The 24,421-nt window shown below is 43.3% G+C and overlaps 4 protein-coding genes across 4 annotated transcripts in view; 1 reads left to right on the top strand and 3 right to left on the bottom strand.

The window, feature by feature from the left end:
* The window catches only part of LOC309549992 (uncharacterized protein), a gene marked incomplete at both ends in the record, with an annotated part of 90,295 nt that extends 74,896 nt beyond the window's left edge, over positions 1-15,399 (bottom strand). Inside the window, 4 exon segments of the mRNA XM_082250466.1 lie at positions 179-1,085; positions 3,584-3,725; positions 11,826-12,222; positions 15,356-15,399. Of these exon segments, the coding sequence (XP_082106592.1) occupies positions 179-1,085; positions 3,584-3,725; positions 11,826-12,222; positions 15,356-15,399 (1,490 nt within the window).
* The window catches only part of LOC309550283 (uncharacterized protein), a 1,519,274-nt gene that overhangs the window by 1,203,886 nt on the left and 290,967 nt on the right, over positions 1-24,421 (bottom strand).
* LOC309549989 (uncharacterized protein) overlaps positions 1-24,421 on the top strand; it is a gene marked incomplete at its 3' end in the record, with an annotated part of 336,501 nt that overhangs the window by 103,648 nt on the left and 208,432 nt on the right. The window lies entirely within an intron of this gene.
* Positions 20,334-21,543, bottom strand: LOC309550745 (uncharacterized protein). The gene has a single exon (XM_082251085.1). The coding sequence runs from the start codon at positions 21,330-21,332 to the stop codon at positions 20,370-20,372; it is 963 nt and encodes a 320-aa protein (XP_082107211.1). The 5' UTR covers positions 21,333-21,543; the 3' UTR covers positions 20,334-20,369.

Below are 24,421 nucleotides of genomic sequence, written 5' to 3'. Positions count from 1 at the left end.
TATCGGAGGTGTATATCAGGGTGTGCTTCTTCCCCACATGAGAGCTGTGATGTTCAGCAACGTTCATATGGAAGACATTTCCTGCACTCAAGGCACTAATACACCTCAAGGGTTGTGTGGGATACCTGATGCACAGGAAGACAGGACTTCAGTGAGGAACTATTCCCTCAGTCAGGACAGGAAAGCGGCTTCTCCCCCCATATGAGATCTCTGTCTCTGATGTTTGTAAAGATTGGACTTGTCTGAAAAAAATTTCCCGCACTCAAGACAGGAATACGGCTTCTCTCCCGTGTGAGTTCTCTGATGTCTGACAAGAGCGGATCTCTGTACAAAACATTTTCCACACTCAAAACAGGAATATGGCTTCTCTCCTGTGTGCAATCTCTGATGACTATAAAGACTGGATTTATCTGCAAAACTATTTCCACACTCAGAACAGTAATATACCTTCTCGCCCGTGTGAGATCTCTGATGTCTGTAAAGATTGGAGTTCTTTGAAAAACATTTCCCACACTCAGAACAGAAATACGGCTTTTCCCCCGTGTGAGATCTCTCATGTATGACAAGTTCTGATTTTTTAAAAAAACATTTCCCGCACTCAGTACAAGAATACAGCTTCTCACCTGAGTGAAATTGCTGATGTCTGGAATAAAAGGACTTGCTTGAAAAAGATTTCCCACACTCATCACAGGTATAAAGCGTGTAACCTGTGTGAGATTTCTGATGTCTGTAGAGATGGGACTTTTGTGAAAAACATTTCTCGCACTCTTGACAGGAATACGGCTTCTCTCCTGTATGAGTTCTTTTATGTATTCTAAAATCAGAATTAAAGCGGAAACACTTCCCGCACTCAGTACAGGAAAACCTCTTATTTGTTGGAAGGACGGCACCGTCCCTCACAGTCTGTGGTTCCTCAGGATAAGAGGAATACGATGGTCCATCTACACTGTGTGGTGCCGGATAGACATTTGAGGTAGCCAGGTTTTCTCCTGGACTATACTGTGTGATGTCCTCATCTTCTACTTTACAGTCTGGAGACAAAGTGAGACAATCCTCTGAGGTTTTCCTCATCTCCCGTCCATCTACTAAAATAGAAATAAAAAGATTATTACTAGACATGAGCAGATTGGTTCCCCTAAACCAGGACTCTGCCCACATCAGGCAGCTTTGTCTCTGAGGATCTTACAATTCCCCCCTCAAGGTAACTAGTAAATGGGTCCTCTGATCTCCTACCAGTTCATTTCTTTATTCATGGACCTTAGTCAGAGAGTGAGGAAACAACAAGAACTGCCTTTTATAGGAGTGGAGTGATGAGGGGATTATTAGGTGAATGTACCCCCCCCATCAGTAATAAATAACAGCGGGCCTGAGCCCCACCAGAGGTCAGAGCGTGAGGATAGGGGGAGAACAACCAAGATGAAGGCTAGACTGATTCTGAAGACCTCCATCATTGGGTTATAAACTTCTCCCTCATTAACACTTTCTGTTTAAGAATCCAAAGTTTGAGGATATTATCACATTAATATCAACATGTAAAAGTCTGTGCTCCAATCAAATCATCAGATATAAAAAGTCCAGTAATTGCCATAAGTTAACATGGGCGTCACTTAAAAACCCCACGGATAAGGGGTGTGTGGTTATACCGGATTTTCACTCTTATTACCTTGCGTCGCAACTTTCCCATTTTTTTTATTTTAATAAATCGGAGGCTACTAGATACCAAACCTTAGTTTGTCATGGATTCCCTCAAGCTGTCTACACCCCTATGCAGGTACTTTTACGAAAATGTGGTCCTTCGCCTCGAGCGATGGTGATGAACAATTTGTTGATCCACCATCGAAAGATTTGGGCGATAGTGGCAAAAAAGTTAAATTATCCTCAAATACACACCAGGACCCCTTTATGGTATAACTTAGACCTGCGAGAGCTTCTATCTATTCCGGAATGTCAGTTGTGGGCAACTAGGGGCATACTGTATCTGGGCCAGGTGCTTTGTGATTCAGGCGTTCGTTCCTTTCAATCACTTAAAGCTGAGTATGATCTCCCTCCGCATATGTTTTTTCGATATGCACAGTTGCGTCACGCATTACATGCACAATTTTTGACACAATTTCCCGTTTTACAAGATATTCCTCGGCTGGAGGTGCTGTTGGGTGACACGCATGAGGGTCTTATCTCATCCTTATACATCCAATTGTGTGGTGTTGAGGACGATCGCCAGGTGACCCGGATACAGGCTCTTTGGGCTGTGGATACGGGTCCCCTGGATGAGATGGATTGGGACGAAATCTTGGTGGTCCCTAGGGTGGCTTCGCCCAAACTTTCTGAGCGTGTGACTTAGCTGTACATCTTACATAGAGCTTATCTTACTCTGCTCAGAATATCGAAATATAGGCGGTCATACAACTCCTCCTGCCCTCGTTGCCCCTTGCAACCGGGTACGTTTATACATCTCATTTGGTCTTGTCCGGAAATTCAGGCCTACTGGACACAGGTTATTAAGTTTTTGCATGTTCATATGGGCTACCCCTTACAGTTGGATGATTTACCCTAGGTGTTAGGTTTGTTCCCTGACTGTGACATTGACAAATTTCTCACCATTTTTCTTCAGGAATCTATTTTTAGCGCTCGCAAACTTATAGCCAGATTGTGGATGCGTGATTCAGTCCCTTCTCTTCAGGACTGGATCGCGGAAATAAATTCTGCTCTTCATTATAAACTATTGATTTATAAACACAGGGGGTGTCCCAAGAAATTTGATAAAATCTGGAGTCGGTGGTTAGAGAGTACTCGTACATTTAATGTATAATTTTTTTGTGATTTTATTTTTTCTGAAGTCCTTGGGGGATGGGGGGGAGGCAGTGGGGCCGGGGTATGGATATGACTGTTTGAGTAATGCTAATAGATAGGGTGTAATCGATAGATTACCAGGGCGGGGTGCTGCTGAGTGAGCTATTTATAACATTGTATCATTGTGCCTCTTCTTTTGTATGGTGAAGGTATAGCTTGTTTCACTAAATTCACTTTAAGTGTTTCACAAGTGTGAAATTCACGTGTTCATGTGTTTTTGTATTTTGTATTGTATTTATACAGCACAAATAAACTTACTTTCTATTTAAAAAAAAAAAAAAAAAAAAGTCCAGTAATCAGTGGAAGCTTAAATGTTTACTGGAGACAAGTTGCAGAGGTTTTACACCGACAGACATATCCCTCCACCCTGCACAGACACAAGACAACAGGACAAGTAACCCTGGGAGAATTGATCTTTCAGAGATCTTACTAGACTTGTGTATGGAGAAGGAGGCCGCCCAAGACACATACCCCAGGTGCCTAGGTCTAGTAACGTCTATGATGAAAATCAACATTGTGCTGCCAGCTGAACCCCAGAATCTCCAAAAATCAAGTGTAGATACATAAATTGTGTCTACAGTACAGAGAAGGAAGATTATCTGAGCAATACAGGATTGGGAATTCAGGAAAGTGACCAGGGTATTACAGACTGATATCACCCAGTCCTTGCCCTACTCTGGACCAATCAGTGAGCAGTATGAGTGGAGGAACGTATTTCGTGTTAATGACCCACCTGTGCTGATCTCTGTAGGAGTGTCATCCTCTATAAATGTCACCATTATTCCATCCTCCTCCATAGACTGCTGATCATCCCTCACATACCTCTCTTCTTCTTCTGTTTTAACCTCAACTTTTATACCTATCAGATCTTCATCCTATACCAAGAAAAAGGAGAGAAAATTTAATTTAGCTCACATAAAAAAATCCACACATCATCTCTACAAGTCCATGCTGTAGATGCTCCATCCCACTAACCTTGTAATGAGGGATGGTGTGATCTTCCTGTGTGGAATCCCGGGAATACAGAGGACGGGGAAATCTCTCTGGTGGGTTCCTGTTATTAGGTGGCTCCCTCATATCCTTGTGTCCTGCTGAAAACTCCTCCATCACTCCATACTCCTCATCCTCCTCTGTATACTCTTCTTTAACAACAATATTATAATCCTTAAGATATCCACTCTGGAAGATATCATAAAACATTCACTGTAACAAACATGCTGTGTATAAATCATAACTACCAATGATTGTTCCTCATCTACCTGATGGTAAGGGCTGGGGGGACCTTCCTGTGTGGAGTCCCAGGAATACAGAGGACGGGGACATCTCTCTGCTGGGTTCCCATTACTGGATCCATCTGTAGGAAACACACACACTGACTGAATACATTGTTTCTATGGGTTTATCAGATGATGGGGGATCTAGGTGGATCCTCCGTACTGCTCTCTCCTTTACAATAAAGTCTCCTCTTACCCGGTGATGTGAGGGGCGGCTGATTCTCCATAATGACGTCCTTGTAGAGATCCTTGTGTCCTTCTAAATACTCCCACTCCTCTATGGAGAAATAGACAGTGACATCCTGACACCTTATAGGAACCTGACACACACAATGATATAGTCACCATCCAGACCCTTTTCTGTTACGAGATAATGCCTAAGAATTCCCAGCACCACTCACCTATACTGTCAGCAGATACCACAAATAACATGAATGGCAAAATTAAATGACGTTCCCAGAATCCTCCTCACCTAACAGGGAAGAACTGCGTTTTAATAAATCCCAACTGGTTGGAGGGATATCGGGACGAGGAGCTGGGAGGTCAGTGTGATATCATAGGATTCTCTGACTCTGGTTGGAGGGACATTGGGAGAAGGCTCTGTGAGGTCAGTATGATGTAGGGATGCACCAAAAAGAAAATTTTGGGCCGAAACCGAAACTGCAGGATGCCCTTGGCCGAAAACTGAAAATGACTTTTTCCCCCCAAATAATTTTAAAATAGATAGAACAGGAGCATACACCAAAAACAGGCAGCGACGTACACCTGTCGCTGTCACCCTGTCACAGTATATGTACTGTGACGGGTTGGCAAGTGGTTAATTTAATTACCAATGGTATTTGTATTATGCAGCATGAGGGGGTTAATGTATTGCCACTGCTGGTCACTGCTGCATTAGTGACCGACCAGTGGCAGTTAATTAACCCCTTTGTGCTGCATTAGTGCAACCAGTATCAGTGTTAATTAACACTGGTTGCACTGATGCAGCACAAAGGGGTTAATTAACTGCCACTGGTCGGTCACTAATGCATCAGTGACCAGCAGTGGCAATACATTAACCCCCTCATGCTGCATAATACTAATACCAATGGTAACCTCGCCTCAGCTTCCACCCCCCCCCCCCCCGCCTCAGCGTCCTTACTTTCACTCTGCTCCTCCGGTGTACTTCATTCAAAAGACGCGCCTCTGGCCGGCCGCCCGCCTCCCGGTGATGTCACTACTACTACGATCTGTCCATGAATGAACTGACACACCGGGCGGGAGGGCGGACGAGCGGCTGCTAATAGCTACAACTATGTGAGCGTCTCACTTCCCTGTCAGAGGAGATACCCGCATGACAGGGAAGTGAAGCGCTCACATAGTTATAGCCATTAGTGACCGCTCACCCGGTGTCAGGTCAGTTCATTCATACACATCGTAGTAGTAGGGACATCACAGGGAGGCGGGCGGCCGGCCAGAGGCGCGTCTTTTCAAACCTGCGCTGCGCCTTCCTCACGGCGGCCATTAATTTCGGCATTTTTAACCCATTTTCGGTGGCCAAAATTTCGGTGCATCCCTAGTATGATGTCATAAGATTTTCTGACTCTGGTTGGAGGGACATGGGGAGAAGGCGCTGTGAGGTCAGTGTGATGTCATAAGATTCTCTGACTCTGGTTGGAGGGACATTGGGAGGAGGCGCTGTGAGGTCAGTGTGATGTCATAGGATTCTCTGACTCTGGTTGGAGGGACATTGGGAGGAGGAGCTGTGAGGTCAGTGTGATGTCATAGGATTCTCAGACTCTGGATGGAGGGACATGGGGAGAAGGCGCTGTGAGGTCAGTGTGATGTCATAGGATTCTCTGACTCTGGATGGAGGGACATTGGGAGAAAGATCTGTGAGGTCAGGGTGATGTGATAGGACTCTCTGACTCTGGTTGGAGGACATTGGGAGGACGAGCTGTGAGGTCAGTGTGATGTCATAGGATTCCCCGATTCTGGATGGAGGGACATTGGAAGGAGGATCTGTGGGATCAGTGTGATTTCATAGGATTATCTGACCCTGAATGGAGGGACTATGTGAGGAGGAGCTGTGAGGTGCACTTTGCGAGGTTTCTGCACACAGAATCATTTCTCCTGGGTGCATCCCACCTCTCCTAAACTGAAAGATGAACGTTGTCTTTGGGCTTTGCTAGGACACATCGTATTCCTGTGATCTCTGTGTACTCCGGAGACTTTACTCATCACATTTTAGGCTGAATATCTGAGACTGGGATCATTACGGAGACATTAGGTTTTAATACATTTACTACAAATGACATTTTTCCTCTTTCTTCCTATCTGAATCTTATGAAATAAAAACATACAAATTACAATCCATCTAAATATCCTCCCCACCCCCCACCACTAATAAAAGTTGTATAATGCGTTAGTATAGACTTATAAGGTGAGAAGGGGATTGGTGGGAAAGGTGACACATCTCCAAAATGAGGAGAATGTTTTGGCCATGTAATTGGGGAAATGTTCTGCCCCTGAAGGGGTTAATATAGGTTTCCACACTATATATGTGTATATCATCATCTGCTGGAGATAAAAGACGTCACAGTGACTATGGAGGAAGAGGACGGACATGACGGGGGGGGGGGTTACTGGGTGTAAATAGAAAATAAGATCTTATTACCTCCTCTACTGCCACTTCCAACAATGTCTCCTCAATCTTTCGTACCACCTGGGACTTCCTGTCTTTATTCCAGATGGCTTCCTGTCTGTAGCTGACATCACTTCCTGTCCGTATTCCATAGAGACTTCCTGTCTGAGTAGAAGTGAGATCACCACCCTGTGGAGCTCATAGGAACTGCAGCCCTGAGAAACATCTTGTAGTGTGAACACGGCCTTGTGCTGTGTGTGTATGTATTGTATATTATTATTATTATTATTATTATTATTTAGGATTTATATAGCGCTGACAGTTTACACAGCGCTTTACAACTTGAGGGTAGACAGTACAAATACAATACACATTAATACAGTAGGAATCAGAGTGCCCTGCTCGTTAGAGCTTACAATCTAAGAGATCCTTATAGATGGGTCATCTCCACTCCCACCAAGGGGAATAGAAATATATTACTGCCTAGTCCAGCCTTTCTCAGCCAGGGTTCCTCTAAAGCTATTGTGGAGCCACTTATTAGGAGGGTGATGGAGGCCTGGGGAGCGCACAATCTGAGTGTGAGCTCCAAGAGAGCATGGGATTGGTGTTTGGGGAAGGAGGTGTTTTGTAGTCCACTACACACGGTTTCCTGGAGCATATACTGAGATTTGGAGGAAGAAGCTCTGGAGGTTTGGAGACATTTATTGGTGGTGATATAATTTATTGAAGTATAAAGGAGATGTTGGATGGACTTTGATGTCACTTTATGGTTAATCACTGGACATTGATGAGGTGAAACCCGTCGATAATTTATCACAGATGTTTTTACATCTTTTACATTGATGATAAGAGGGCAGGATTAATAAATATAAGGGAAGGGGTCATTGTATTTATCACCCATTTCAGTTTGTTAGCATTTCCCGATGCTGGACGATGCAAGAAGCTGACACTCTATAAGAAGTATTTTCTCTGACTTGCACACAATTTCACTTTCACCACAAACTCTTCTCTAGGAATATATGAATTGGGGGATAGATTGTTTCTCTGGCCTTAAAATTTACCTGCACTGGGTTTTTTTACTGACATTTTGTGATTCCTAAACCATTGCAATAATTTAGTGTGACATAAAACATTGGAACTACCGCCATTTTCTCTAATTCTATTCTCTAATTGGGAAATGGGTGCTAATAGGCTGCAGGTGATCAGCAGAGACATAGAAAGGGAAATGGGTACCAATTTCGCCCCTCCCCCTTGTTTTAGCAGATCTCCTGCAATCTATTAGCATCCAGTTCCTCTGCTGAGAATAAAATGGTGGTGGAATAATTTTTACCTTTATTGTTTCTTACAAATTTGTGTGTTCATGTACCACCCACCATAACATTATAACCACCTACCAGAACATTAGGACCACCCAACAGAACATTAGGACAAACCGGCAGAACATTATGATCACCCCTCTAATATTGTGTAGGTCCCCTTTTGCCTTCTTCCCATACTGCATCCTGGTGCCATCTCTTCCCCAGGTAAGTGACACACACACACCCGCCCATCCACATGATGGAAGAGAAAACATAATTTATCAAACCAGAAAACCTTCTTCAATTGCTCTGTGTTCCAGTTCTGATCCTCTAGTGCCCATTGTAGGTGCTTTTGGCTGTGGACCTGGGTCAGCATGGGCACCCTGACCCGTCTGTGGCTAAACAGACCCATACACAACAAACTGCGAGTTTCTAAAAGAACACAAAGATCTGTACCAGGACACCATGGGGGATTCATCCAGCTACAGAAACTCACCAGAGAGATGACCCCATCCTCTGTATTCCCGGGATTTAACACAGGAAGGTCACACCATCCCTCACCATCATCAGGCAGATGATTGAAAAATGGAAAATTCCTATCAGATACTTACCGTAATTTTCCTTTCCTGATGGTCTCCATGGCAGCCTACGTGTGGGTTAACCCCGCCTCCTCTCCAATGGTATAGGACCCCTCTCTATAAATTTCAGCTTGCAGGTACAGCCAGTGTTCCATATCTTAGCCGAATCCAAGACCAGAAGGTGGGAACTCCGGCTGCCATGGAGACCATCAGGAAAGGAAAATTACGGTAAGTATCTGATAGGAATTTTCCATTTTCCTGACAGTCTCCATGGCAGCCTACGTGTGAGAAATAACTAGCCCAAGCCACACGGGTGGGAATGCTTTAACAAAGAAATTTTTACTTCAAATTATTAGCAGACAAACCAGTCAAGCCAAAATTAACTGAAGATAAGGAGGCTGGCTCCACACAATAATGTGTCATAAACGTATTTACAGAAGACCAGGAAGCCGCTCTGCAGACTACTTCTGGTGCAACATGATGCGAAGCCGCCCAGGGCGTTGAGATGCTTCTCGTTGAGTGGGCTGTCACCGCCTCCGGAGGAGCCAAGCCCTCTGCACTGTAAGCTTGTTGAATAGCAGACACAATCCTGGCTGCGATAGAATTAGACGAGGCCCGCTTTCCTCTATTCCTGCCTGAGAAGAGGATGAAGAGGTTATCCGATTGCCTGAAGGAAGCTGTTGACTGAAGGTAGTCCCTTAGAGTTTTCCCTACATCCAAGGGATGAGGTTCATTATCCTCAGAGGACCAAAAGGTAGGAAGAACAATCTCCTTGTTCTCATGAAAAACCGATGTCACTTTCGGATTGGAATCTAGAATCGGAATTAGGACCACTCGATCCGGAAAGAACGTGAGGAAAGGTTCTTTATGAAAAAGGGAACTGATCTCAGAGCCCCTCTTGGCTGAAGTGATTGCCACCAAAAAGGCTGTCTTAAAGGTAAGTTCTCTGATAGAGATGGGATCTGTTAAACTAGTTCTTGAGAAGACGTTAAGGACAAGAGAAAGGTCCCATTTCAGAAATCTCAGTTTCCTCTGAGGTCTGAGTCTGACCACACTTTTGAAAAATTGTTGGACAAGTGCATGTTTGGCCCAGGGGAACCCTGAAAATACCGACAAGGCTGATATTTGAACCCTGAGAGTCCCAACTGAGAGAGATTTATCCAGTCCCGCTTGGAGGAACTTCAGAACTTCTTGTACTCCAAACTCCGAGGAAGAATTTCCCTCCGGATACGTGAATTCTAAGAATCTAGCCCAGACTCTGCAGTAAACTTTGTTCGTGCTTGGTCTCCTAGAATTAATTAAGGTAGGGATTGCCCCAGGAGGGCACCCGAGGGCTTCCAACCTCTCACTTTCAAGAACCAGACCATTAACCGGAGCAGAGCAGGGCAGGGGTGTAATGTCGTTCCCTGCGAGAGGAGGTCTGGTCTGAGAGGAAGGGGAATCGGATTCCAATAACTGAGCTGCAGGAGAAGTGGGAACCAGGGCCTGTTCGGCCAATGTAGGGCCACCATGACGATCTCCACATCTTCTGCTTGGAGTCTTTATAGAAATCTGAGGATATTGGGAAACGGGGGAAAGGCATATGCCATGCTGAATTCCCATCTGTCGGTCAGAGCATCTGTTCCGCAGGATTGGAGACACCTGCTGCGCGTGAAGTACTGGTCCAAATTGTGGTTGAAGGGAGATGCAAACAGGTCTACTTCGGGTGAGACCCCTAGTGACAGAATCCACTTGAATGAGTACATGTGGAGAGACCACTCGTGATTCAACTGGACTCTGGAGAGAAATTCTGCCTGGACATTCTGTGGCCCTGGAATGTAGACCGCCGAGATGTTAGACAGATGGGCCTGAGCCCATGTCATGATTGGGTCTATTTCTTGAAGAAGGGAGAGACTTCTGGTTCCACCCTGTCTCTTCACGTAAGCCACTGCCGTGGTGTAATCCATTCGGAGAAGCACGGATTTGCCTTCTATCAGATGGCGGAAAGCTTGAAGAGCTGGAATGGCCGCACGGAGCTCCAGGATATTGGAGACCAGGGAGTGGGTTTGTGGAGGACACTTCCCTTGAGCCACTTCTGTCATGCAATGGGCTCCCCAACCAGAGTTGCTGGCGTCTGTTGTAATGATAACCCAAGTGATGGGAACTAAGGAATGGCAATTGAGCAGGTTCTTGCATTGGAGCCACCATAACAGACTGTTTCTCATACTGTGGGAAATAAAGATACGCTGCTCGTGTTCTTCCGGATTCCACTGAAGAAGGAAGCCCCTTTGAAAAGGCTGTGTCCGCCATAGCGCCCACTTGACCATAGGGGCCGTTGAGACCATAGTGCCAATGATCTTGAGACACTGGGATGCCGTCAGAAAGGAGGAGGAGAGGGCTGGGAGGATTCTCTCCCATACTACCGTGATTTTCTCTAGAGGCAGAGACAGTGTTCAGAAATTAAAGTAATTTAAAATTAAATAACAATATTATTAAAATACATATAAATCCCGTGGTATGATGCAAATGATAAAAAGTTTAAAAAATTAAAAAAATGCTGAGGTAAGATTGCAATAAATATGAAATGTTGTGATAAAAAAATTTGTGTATCAAATATAAAGACAAATAGTGCAAAATGATAGCATTCACAAAACATTATTCACAAGAAAATTATCCTTAAAGTTCATGTGCAAAAAATAAGTTCATGTGCAATTAAGGGTTGAAAATACAATTTGTGGCTTCTTAGCAAAAAAAGTCCAAATAAATAAATAAAGTGGTTAGTGCTTGGTGCTCCCTGATAGGTTAATTCACTCTTTCCCTGGTGTCCCTTCTAGTGTTTCACCGTGACAAAGATAGATGAAATTCACACTCGCCAGATCGTGGGGGTCCTATATGTCTTAAGACACTAGGACCATATGTGCTTTAGTGACCACCTCTGGGTCAGGGTAGGTTCCCTCCAGGTAGGTATCTTTCCTTGTAGTAACACTCCTCCTGCTGATCACCTCCAATAAGGGACGTGTAGAAAGGAAAAAAATATTTTACCTCCAGCTTATGTTTGTGGTGCAGTCCCCAGATTGTACTTTATGGGCAAGTTTGACAGGCAGTGCCACCTTTCCTTTTCAATCTGCAGCTGTTGTAATTTTCGGAAATTGCAATGCCTGCAAAGATCCAGAGGATCTTTAAAAGAAACTGCATCGTCCAGCGGTAGGGTAACGTGCTTCACCAGTCTGGTGACTGCGGCATCAACCAGGGGAGCCGACTCCAGGTGACTGACATCCTCTGATTTAAAGGGATACAGCTTTGCTAATTTAGAAGATAGGGAGGCCGTGCCGTCCCCTCTGCTCCATTCTTCCAAAATAACATCCTTTAATTCTGAAAGGAGTGGGAAGTTTAGCCGCTTTTTCCCCAAGTGTTTGAAGAACTTCCGTTGCTTCGTCTGTGGGGTGATGGGATCTTCCCATTTCAGAGCTTCCTTGACTGCTCTGATAAGAGGTGGAACAAGAGCAAAATCAAAGCCCCCAACTGCACCATCTTTTTCTTCCAAATCACTCTCTGAAGATTTTCTGGAAGTGAAGCTCGGTTGAGAGGGGCCTTGGTCTTCAAGGGCCTCAGCGGGAGAGCTGGAAGTAACAGGACCATGTGCGGGACTAGCACCCCACTCTTTTAAGGATTGTTGAACAACCCGCTTCACCAGGGATTCCAACCTCTGATCTTCAGACTCCCTCTCACCGGATGCACGAGCACAACAGGGCTCGCAAAGGGACTTGTCCTCCGGGACATGCGCCCCACAGCCCCAACAGGCTCTCTGGGCCGCATGGCTACTGTGGTGGTGTGTGCGGTGTCTGGAGGAGGAATTTGAGTGTCTCCTCTGAAGCCTGCTCCCTGATAGAGACTCATGGCGTCTGGACCTTGAAGAAGATTCTCTTTGTGGCCTGACAGGGTCTCTTTCTTGACCAGACCTGGAGGAGCTGGGAGAAAGAGAAATCCAGGGAGACACAGGATTTAGCCATGAATCATGAGCCAGCATCCCCCCTTCACGCCCCCCTTAAATGTACCAGCACTCACCTGTTGTGAGAGGGCTGGCCACAAGAGGGCGGTGATGCAGGATCCATGTTTCAGGCAAAACCACAACTGATCAGGGAAAAATACAATGTATCAGAATAAAGTACAAAGAGCCATAAGGTGTCTTCCCCCTCATCCATCCATCCGCCCCCCCCTCTTCTCCACACCGCCAATATATACAGCATCCAGCCCCCCAGTCCCCACATACCTGGATCATACAAGGTAAGGGCACAGGGAAGTTGTCGCTAAGTGCACAGTGCTTCCCACTGGGCTGACAGCCATTTAAATTTCGCGCCAGGATGACGGGAAGGTAAAATATGTTCATTTCAGGAATTAAAGCACCAAGGTGAACTGACAAAAGTTAAATGAATGGAGTTATTTAAAGTTAAAGCATTTTGTGACAACATTGACATTAGATCAGAGGAAAATATAAACCCAACGGAACGATTATGCAATGCACAGAAAGTGATAAAACATGGAACATCTCAGATATATAGAATACTTCCAGAAATGGGGGTAGGGGGCAACTCCACATTCGTTAAGACGTGGGAAAAGGAGCTGGGTATTAGGTTGGGCGAGACAGAGATAGGAAATGTACTGAGATCGGCATATAGGAACACAACCGATATATAAACACAATAGAAATCAACTATAAATGCCTAGCAAGGTGGTATATAACACCTGAGAGAGCCCAAAAATACCAACCTAAAATAAAAAAGTTCTATTAATCAAAAACTCCCTGCAGGATGTTGACCATTGGGACACTGGAAAATCCACATTACAACAGTCCTTGTGCTGCCGATCCCAAACGAGGGATGCAGATGCAATGGAATGAAACACTGGAAAAGGGACAGCGCACAGGAGTGTCAATCAGGTGTCAAAAGAGAATCCCCAGTAAGCAAACCATGTGAAAAGGTTTAAATTATTGGGTGAATAATACCAAGAAAGGCTGGCACGTTACCACTGGTATGCGGGTGGCAGTGAGGGCATTGTGGGAAGGTAAATGCCAATGGTCACTGTGAGGAAATCCAGCGCTAAACCTCTTGGAGTAGTGGGGTTGTCCAACATACCGGGATCCCTGTAGAGCAGTGGTCCTCAGCTCCGGTCCTCGGGCCCACTAACAGGCCAGATTTTAAGTATTACCTTGGGGAGATGCAGACTAGAATATTGCAATCACTGAGCAGCAAATGAGATCACCTGTGATATAATTTAGTTATCTTGCAAACCTGGCCTGTTGGTGGGCCCCCCCGAGGACTGGAGTTGAGGACCACTGCTGAAGAGGAAGGGAGGATACAATCCGGTCGCCGCCGGCGCAAACCAGCCATGTAGTGAAACCACGGAGGGTTGACTGAAGCCTGGAAGTGACGTCATTAGGTGGAAAGAGGCCTGATGCAGGAACCAACGTGAAAGGCAAGCCAATCCATTGCCGTGACTACGGGTTTCACGCTCATGCACTTTGTCAAGTACAGGCATTACGCAACCTTCGGCGGTTCCAGTACACCGGCTTGGATCCTCCCTTCCTCTACAGGGATCCTGGTATGTTGGGCACCCCCACCACTCCAAGAGGTTTAGCGTTGGATTTCCTCACAGTGACCATTGGCATTTACCATTGCACAATGTCCTCACTGCCACCCGCATACCAGTGGTAAAGTGCCAGCTTTCCTTGGTTTTATTCATCCAAAAAAATTAAACCTTTTCACATGGTTTGATGACTGGGGATTCTCTTTTGACACCTGATTGACACTCCTGTGCGCTGTTCCTTTTCCAGTTTTTCATAAATACAAACAAAGCTCCTCCCCCTTATGTTGGAGAGGATGTAACCAGAAAGGTACCATGGCACATATCTGATAGGAGTGCAAAAAATATATAAAATTTATATTAAGGATGAATGAATAAAAGCTGATCATTGTAAGCATCCCTGTCAGTGGTAAATGATCTGCCCCATCCCAGTAACATTCTGCTTTAGAGTTGGAGCTTATAGAACAGATTTGCTGGCCAGATCACCAGATGAAAATATAAGAAATCCAAAAAAAAAAAAAAAAAAACTGCAGCCTTCCCTTCTAAGAATCGTAAGCTGCAATATAACAACTGTTTTTCTTTGGGTTTAATACGTCTTAGGTTAAGAATATTTATATTTCCTTCAGCCAATCCAGTAGGAGGTTTGTGTCACTGGTGCATACTGGGAGAGGAAATAAATATTTGCGACAGGCCATGTGTTCGCTCTCTTCCCCTGGGCTGAGGTCTAGGAAGGTGCTGCTGGATGAAGCTCTGCTGTTAGGTCCAATAGCCTGTTTTGGGGCCCAACATGTGCTGAAGTGGTCCTGCAGCTGTCCTGCCTGGTCTGGAGGAAGCTGTGCCAAGGAGGAGACCCAGAGGAGGTCCTTTGCTGGAGAGAGCCATGAAGGAGGCCGGTCTCTCAGAAGGGCCTGGTGACTAACTTGGAAGATGCACTGAAATTTGGTAATGGACGTACAATGTTGCTCGCTTGGCTTAAAGGTTCTGACACTGTGAAGCTGGACATTGGAGAATCTGTAAGTGATCTGCCGTGGTATCTAAGACCCCCAACCCTCACCTCCTGAACCGTTCTGCAATGACACTTTTAAGAAGTAAAGTCTTGAAAAATTTTTTTTTTGTTTACCTGCAAAGTAAATGCAAAATGTGCTAGTATGCAACACATTATGTGACAATTACCTGCAAACGAAACCTACATCATCCCCACTGGAGGCCACATCCATCTTCGCCTGTCTTCCTTCTGGGTCTGCGGACTCCAGATGTGCTACTGGCGGAAGCCGCAGGTCACGGCCCAGAGCTCTGAAGAAACGGTTGTTCATTCAGAGCGCATGTGTCGGTGACGTCATCAGCTGCAATGCAATGTAAATATCTCCTAAACGGTGCAAGTTTAGAAGATATTTACAGTACCTATAGGTAAGCTTGAAAGGACAGGTGACTGTTTATTCACAGGCTGGGGGGAGGATAAGACCTGGAAAATGAAGTCCTGCTAGATCACTTCAGGCTGGCCCCTTTTGCAGGTCCTACATTCCTCCACAGGACGCCAGCTTAAGGGACTGACTCCCACCTAGGATCCCTTGATGTGTCTGCATGTACTTACCTCAATGTGAGTTACTACTGTTTTTATCTCCCATTAAATTTTAATCTGCACTCAGAGGCGTCTCTCTTTTCTGTCTTCAAATTTACATTTCCTGATGCATTATGTTATCCAGATTCCTCCTGTTCCCCGATACGAGCTCATACATTGGGCTTGTTCAACTTTCCAAACAGGAGTGAATGGACCTGGCAAGATATTCTCCCCATGTGGAGGACATGTGGCCTGGTATGAGTCAGGAGGTGGGGGGAAGTGCATGCATGTCCTCCTCTTTCATGGCCAGGCAGGCTACAGGTATGGATATGGGTCTAGGATGGATTTTGTGGGGGCCCTCATACTTTTTTCTTATTTTTTACAGGGGCTGGTAAGAGTTTCTGTGGAGTCCCCTTTGAAAGCCAAACTAAACCAGAAACACCTTTCGACACAAAATCCCATTGGAATTAATGGAAGCTGCCCATTTCCTTAAATAATAGGCAAATAGGTCTAAAAATAGCATCCCCGGGAGGCATTTGACAATTCCCTGGCTCCACTACCCTTGGTGTTATTACCTCTAAATATTAATATCTAGTTATAATATGTACATTTATGAATGCATCAAGGTTTTTTCAAAAGCAATATACTGAGCTGATCAGAACTAGATCTTGAGGGAGTCTATACCACATGTTTACAGCTTTTACTGTGAAAAAAGCCTTTCAGTATTTGGAGGTTAAATCTCTTTTCCTTCAAATGTAAAGAGTGCCCCCTTATCCTCTGTGATGACCTTGAGTGAATAACTCAAAAGTTCCCTTTATGGACAACGTATGCATTTCGAGGAATTTTGTAAATGTTGCCATGTATGAATACACTAATAATGATTATAGTGTATTTTTATCAAAAATATTGTTTTGATAAACATTTGCGCAAATTATCATGGAGCCTTAAAAATCAATAGCACCTTATTTTTATTCTACTGGCCATGTGCTTTCAAAAAAATATATGGTTGGGGGGGTCTTTTACAAACTCTGAAAGATGTAAGTGAAAAATGAAAACCTCCAGATTTTCAGAAAAAAATTATGTACATCTGAAATTTCACCATTTCTCAAAAAGGCACAATTTAAAATTTTCAAATATTTGTTATTTGAATACAATACAAGTTTAGTTTTAGTAAACTTGGCAGGAATTTTGTAAAACTTGCTGTGTTTTTATCTGCTAATAATGATTTTAGTACATTTTTAGCATGTAATTTTAATTTTGTTTTGGCAAACATTTGCCCAAATATTGCAGGGCCTTAAAAATCAGTAGCACATTCCTTTTATTTTATTGGTCCTATGTTTTCAGAAGATGTATTTTTTGGGGGTCTTTTACAAACTCTGAAAGCTGTAAATGAAAAATTAAAACCTCCAGAGTTTGAGAAATGCGGTTATTTATAGTTATGTGTACGTTCAATTTTCACCATTTTGCAAAAAGGTGCAGTTTTAAATTTACAAAATATTTGTTATTTATTAATTCAATACAGGTTAGGCTTTTATATTTAGTAGGAATTGTATACAAAGTGCCGTATTTGAATCTGCTAATAATGATTTGAGTATTTTTAGCGAATATATTGTTTGATAAACATTTGTGCAAATATTGCAGGGCCTTAAAAATCAGTAGCACCTATTTATTCTACAGGCCATATGCTTTCAGGAATTATATGGTTTTGGGGGGGGGGGGGGTCTTTTGTCAAACTTTGAAAGCTGTAAGGGAAAAAAAAAAAAGTAATGTCAAAATTGCAAAAATGGGCTGGCCAACTAAGTTTAAGGCCGGGTTCACACTTATGGGAATTGGATTCAGGTTTACCCACATCCAATTCACATGACAGGAGATTGTGACCGGCTCTCAATGGAGCCAGTTTACACACCTCCAGGGTGGCCGTGGAGGGGTCCTGTGCATCTTTGGCTCCGTTTCAGGTCTGAATTCAGGCAAAAATCTGGGCCGGATTAATTCCTAAAACGATGAACAAGGACGCACCGGACCCCTGCTGTAAGCCGCATTGGTTTTAAGTGTCAACCCAGTCTAAAATTGGAGCACAGGGCCTGGCAGCAAAAAAGTTAAACCATAGGAATAAAAGCTGACAGCTGTAAGCACCCCCAGCAGTGTTATTTGGTTTGTCCCAGCTCCTTCAACCGCCATCTTTGATGGGCAGCATGGCCTCTTACAGGAAGTAGAAAGATAATGGCTCTACAGGTTTCAAAAATGTTACAATGGGAGTGTCAGAAAAATAAAACTAGTATGTTACCCTCTTAAGTCCCCATTGCCATTTTAAAACAGCACCCATCTCCTGGGCAGCAGCTCCTGTGGGTTCCGTCGGGTCTTTGACAGCTGGGATCTATCACTAAGCCCAGGAGCTGAAATGATCAGGTGTTGGCCTGTCAATGCTTTTACAGATCACTCTATAGGAGCACACTCCAAAAGCAAAGCAAAAACAGAATGCTGTAATGTTCTGTTTATATTGGGAGTGTAATGATGTCACAAGTGGTGTCAGGACATCACATTCCATACAGGGTGGGGACAGGTCGGTTCTAGCTCTGTTCTTCCTACTACTAAAGCAATAGGTTACTTCTAGTTGCAGCTAGCAATAGACAATTATTAGAAGTGACCTATTGCTGCACAGATATCTGGTGGTGAGTGAGTGGGGATGGGGGGGTGTTCAGGTTTCCAGACTGTGTGTGGAAAAAGAAATGACGACTATATATATATATATATATATACACAGTATATTATATATGTGTAATCTATATCTCAATCACAATCCCATCACTGTGTCAATTTTTGTCCATATCAACACAACTTAATGTTACATTAACAATTTACAGACATTGTGTGCATCACATTGTAGTGTTAAAAGGTGAATAAAGCTCTCCTAAAGTAAAAAGCAGACGTTCACTTCGAACTAACAGATTTGATGTTATTGTAGTTCAGATTTTGTTTATTATATTTTGCAGGAGAAGTACAGGAGTACGCAAACTACATAAATGCTGAATTTGGATAAATTACAGAAAAATGCTTAATTTTATATTATGTATTCCCAATAAAAACAACAGAAATAAAAATATATGTACTCAGATTTCCTACCAAATGAAAGCCCTATCTGTCCTGCTAAGCTGATGTAGAATACATTTGGGTAGACTACAAATGGTGAAAGGTATAATGTGTAGAACTGATCATCAGTAAAATAAAAGAAAACAATCTGGGACTCAAGGAGTTTAGTGAGAGAAAGGCCCGGGGACTAAAGTGGTTAATGTCAGATTGAAGTTTTTATGTAATTATTAACTTTGCCCATAGTTACATTTCAGGACCAACATTATAATTAAAACATTGTAATGTTTCCAGGGTCAGAAAGTGTTCTTCACAAACAAAGTTCACCCAAAAATGAGATTTGGCCACTGAAAGTCAATAAAGAGAACCCCAATCAGAGGAATTTCAGTCCCCCAGAAGTTCAGCAGTTTCTAAGCAGTTTGTAAGTTCAAATCTCTTGCAGTTGTATTATGTGATTACTCTTCATGAGAGATGGAGATGAGCAATAGCTGGACAAAGAAATAAGATAATATGGAAATCCACTCTTCACCTGGTGGAATCTCTTGTGGCACAACTGGATGAAATACAAGTGGCCATCTGGGCTTAATGTGATTGTAAACTCTTGTTTTTTTGGGGTTAAAAATCAAACAAACATGGTATACTTACCTGCTCTGTCATATCGTTTTGCACAGAGCAGCCTGGATCCTCCTATTCTTGGGTCCCTCTTTGGTGCTCCTGGCCCCTCCCTCCTGTTGGGTGCCCCCACAGCAAGCAGCTTGCTGTGGGGGCACCCAAGCCCAGTCACAGCTCTGTGTGTCCATTCAGACATGGAGCCACGGCCCCGCCCTACCCTCTCTTATTGGCTGACTGACTGACAGCAAGGGGAGCCAATGGCGCTGCACTGCTGTCTCAGCCAATGAGGAGGAGAGTCCCGGGCAGCCGAGACACTGCTGCAACATTGCTGGATCTAGATGGGGCTCAGATAAATATTAAGGGGGCTGCTGCACACAGAAGGTATTTTATCTTAATGCACAGAATGCAACTTCTGTCTTTACAATCACTTTAAGGGGTACTTTCTGATACAATACTTAAAACAGCAGCCACTCGGTGTTGGAGGTCAGAAAAAAGCTTAAGAAGTTGCTTGCTCACTGAGCGGAGACTTCTTCCTCCCTGGTGTCCCAGCCACAGACCTGCAAAACTGTCATCCATGAGAAGAGGTGGAACTTGGAAAGAAGGCATGGATCATGGGAGGGTAGGTGAAACATATAATGGGAGGGATGGGCTTAGGCTTGAGCTCTCCAGAATGACTGACATAGCAACAGAGAGCAGAACTTAGATAGGACTCTCCCACTGAGGACTCAGAGGCTTGGCAAGATGCCACTTGGCCACTTTCTAGTCTCTGGTACGGAGGCAGTTTTGTAAGGTATCAGCTCAGGATTGGGCAATGAAGGAAACACTTGAGAACACAGCTCAGTTGGTGAATAATGAAAAGGCATTACATGTTCAGTCAAGGCTCCATAAATGAAAAGATAAAGATGAAAATCATATAGAAACATAGTTCAGTCATTAATGATTCTCCAGAAAAATAGTCAAATTGCCTTCAGTGTGGACACTTTGGTGTGTATCAAGCTCTCTCTGGGTTACAAAAGCTTTGTCATATTCTGAACACTGATACGGCCTCTTTTTAATGTGAACCCACTGGTGTGAGCCAAGATCGGTCTTCTGTTTGAAAGCTTTATCACATTCAGAACACTGATACGGCCTTTCTCCAGTGTGAACCCTCTGGTGCCTGACAAGGATTGCCTTCTGTGTAAAAGCTTTGTCACATTCAGAACACTGATACGGCTTTTCCCCAGTGTGGACCCTCTCGTGTTTGAGAAGGTGTTCCCTTGTTGTAAAAGCTTTGTCACAATTCGAACACTGATATGGCCTTTCTCCAGTATGAATCCTCTGATGTCTGATAAGGTGTGACTTATCTGAAAAATCTTTATTACACACAAAACATTGAAACGGCTTCTCTCCACTGTGGACCCTCTCGTGTTTGACAAGGTGTTCTCTCACTGTAAAAGCTTTGTCACATTGAGAACACTGATATGGCTTCTCTCCAGTGTGAATCCTTTGGTGTTTGTCAAGCCTGATCTTGGTTATAAAAGCTTTATCACATTCAGAACACCCATAAGGCTTCTCTCCAGTGTGACTCCTCTGGTGTCTGCTAAGCTGTGACTTTGATGTGAAAGCATTGTCACATTCAGAACACTGATATGGCTTCTCTCCAGTGTGAATCCTCTGGTGTGTGATAAGATTTGCCTTCACTCTAAAATCTTTGCCACAATCTGAACACTGAAACAACTTCGCTCCAGTGTGAATGCTCATGTGTAAGTTAAGATTACTCTTCTGTGTAAATGTTTTTTCACATTCAGGACACTCAAATGGCTTCTCTCCAGTGTGAACAATCTGGTGTTTGATAAGATTTGACTTGTTTGTAAAAGATTTGTCACATTCAGAACACTGAAATGGCTTCTCCTCCATTGTGAGCCTGATGTGTAATAAACTTTCCCTTCACGGTAAAACCTTCATCACAATATAAAAATGAAAAGTCTTCTGAAATGGCTTCTCTTGCATAGGAATGGGTTGGACTTTACTATAAGGCCGTAGTCACTTCCAGAACATTGAAATTACTTCTCTGCTGTTGTCCAGGGAGGCTAGATCAATGTTGAAGAGTATCCAAACCATTTACAACATTGATATGTCTTGTATCCTGTGTGAATCCTCTGATGTCTTGTGTCCTGTGTGAATCCTCTGATGAATTGCAATAAACTCTTTCAGTTACTTAAGACACAAAAATGGCTGGTTTCCCAAGTGACATTGCGGTATTTATGAAGACCAACGTGATCAAAAACATGGTTCATTAATCCACCAGTAACACCTGTAAAAAAAAAAAAAAAAAAAAAAAAGTCAGCATTCTATGTAAAGGGCTGAATGTTGGTTTCTATTTCTAACATTCATTATTATATACACATTTAATATATAGAAAGAATATTTACAATGTTATACATGTTTGAATTCGAGTTTTTATTGAGGACATTGGATTATTCCCATTGACTGGTAAACTTAATGGTCTATTACAATTTTCTGCAGGAAAAACTCATTCTTTGTTCCCATTCAGAGCATCGTGCTGCATATTAATGGATGAAGGTGATTGAGTTAAATTTGCAGGTATGTTCAGAGTCTAAGAATCCAAAAATTGCAGACTTAAATTAATAATCTATTGGAGTCAATAGGAGGCGATTCTTGAAAATCAATTTTCTCCATCTTCTAAGCGAATAGGCAATAGATTGTCAAACAAAAGGGCACAGTTAGGTTAGACATGTACCAAAAAAAAAAAAAACGAAGTGGTTACCAGTTCTTTCATTAAAGCTTTAAGCGAAACATTAAAAATACAAAAAATCCTTTGAACTACAGTGGGGGAAATAAGTATTTGATCCCCTGTAGATTGTGTAAGCTTGCCCACTTACAAAGAAATGGCGGGTCTATAATTTTTATCAAAGGTGTATTTTAAATAATAGAGACAGAATAATTAACCAAAAATCCAGAAAAAACACGATACAAATGTTATAAATGAAGTTGCAGTTCAGTGAGTGAAATAGGTATTTGATCCCCAAGCAAAACTTGACTACCGTATTTTTCCGTGTATAAGACGCTACTTTTTGCTCTAATCGTGGGGTGTCCTATACACGGTCAGTAAGCAGAACAGAGAGCTACACGGGTGCGTAGCTGCCCATACCCTGTCAAAGAGGAAATCGCAAGCTTTGGACATCAGATGATGCTGTAAAGGCGTAGACTGTGCAGATGCAATACTGTTGGGAGGTCGGAGTGCGCAGATGCGAGAGAGAGAGATGCGAGAATGGAACCCAGATGTCACAGCATAAAAAAATGAATACCTGTACTGGTAAGCGATTGTCTTACACTGCTAAATTCAAAATTAATGTAATTTGCAATGCAAAAGAGCATGGCAATAGGGCTGCAGAGAGACAGTTTGAACCTCCCCCCACTGAGTGCATGATCAGACAGTGGAGAAAACAGGAAGAACAACTCCTTAAGATGCCAAAAAAGAGGAAGGCCTTAAGAGGAAAACCAGCAAAATGGCCAAACTTGGAGCAGAGGCTTAAGACTTGAATTATAAAATGTATCCAAAATTGTGTCCTGTTTTATGTTTAAAATATTGATTTCTGAAGTTTGGGTTGGAAAAGTGGGGGGGCGTCTTCTACATTGGGGCGTCTTATACACGGAAAAATACGGTAAGTACTTTGTGAAGAACCCCTTGATGGCAATCGCAGAGGTTACCAGGTTTGCACACATCGCAGGAGGGATTTTGGTTTTTTACAGCTCTTTTCTAAATCCTAAAGGTTTCTCGGCTGTCGCTTGGCAACTCGAAGTTTCAGCTCCCTCCATAAAATTTCAATAGGATTAAGGTCTAGAGACTGGCTAGGCCACGCCATGACCTTAATGTGCTTCTTCTTGAGCCACTCCTTTGTTACCTTGGTGGTATGTTTTGGGTCATTGTCATGCTGGAAGACCTATCTATGACCCATCTTCAGTGTTCTGGCTGAAGGAAAAAGGTTCTCATCCAATATTTCACAATACATGGCCCCATCTATTAGCTCCTCAATGTGGCAAAGTTGGTCTGTACCTTTGGCAGAGAAACAGCCCCAAAGCATGTGGTTTCCAACTCCATGCCTGATTGTAAGGATGTGTCCTTATGGTCATACTCAGCATTTTTCTTCCTCCAAATATAGCTAGTTGAGTTAATGCCAAAGATCTCAATTTTGTTCTAATCTCACCACAGCACTCTCTCCCAATCCTTCTATTAATCATTTATATCAGGGATCCTCAAACTACGACCCTCCAGCTGTTGTGGAACTACACATCCCATGAGGCATTGTAAAACTCTGACATTCACAGAAATAAATAGGCATGATGGGAATTGTAGTTCCTGAACAACTGGAGGGCCATAGTTTGATAACCCCTGATTTAGATGTTCATTAGCATGACTGTACATGTGCCTTCTTGAGGAGAGGGACTCCCCATGTTTGGAGGAAGAAAAATGCTGACTATGACCCTAAGAACACCATCCCTAATGTTAAGCACGGAGTGGGAAACATTGCCAAGCGACAGCCAAGAAACCTTAAGGATTTAGAAAAGATCTGTTAAAAAAAAAAAAAAAAAAAGAAGAAGGAGAGTGGACCAAAATCCCTCCTGAGATGTGTGCAAACCTGGTCACCAACTACAAGAAACCTCTTACCACTGTTCTTGTCAACAAGGGTTTCTCCAAGTCATGTTTTGCTTGGGGATCAAATACTTATTTCACTTAACTGCAACTTAATTTATAGCATTTGTTTTATGTGTTTTTTTCTGGATTTGTGGTTGATATTCTGTCTCTATCATCTATAATACACCTATGGTAAACATTATAGACCCTAATTTCTTTGTAAGGGGGCAAACTTACAAAATCTGCAGGGGATCAAATACTTCTTTCCCCCACTGTATATGCTTGGGTGATGCCTAAAACCTGCATGTAAAAGGGCAACTGGTATAGGATGTAGACATGCAAAAAAGTC

The sequence above is a fragment of the Pelophylax lessonae genome, assembly GCF_965119305.1.
Source record: "Pelophylax lessonae genome assembly, chromosome: 3".
In the NCBI taxonomy this organism is placed as follows: Eukaryota; Metazoa; Chordata; class Amphibia; order Anura; family Ranidae; genus Pelophylax; species Pelophylax lessonae.
The sequence above is the reverse complement of the archived record's forward strand: the minus strand, read 5'-3'. Positions and strand labels throughout refer to the sequence as shown.

Excerpts from the sequence above, each read along its gene's own strand:
- LOC309550745 (XM_082251085.1), bottom strand. The coding sequence starts at position 21,332 with ATGGAGGAGAAGCCATTTCAGTGTTCTGAATGTGACAAATCTTTTACA.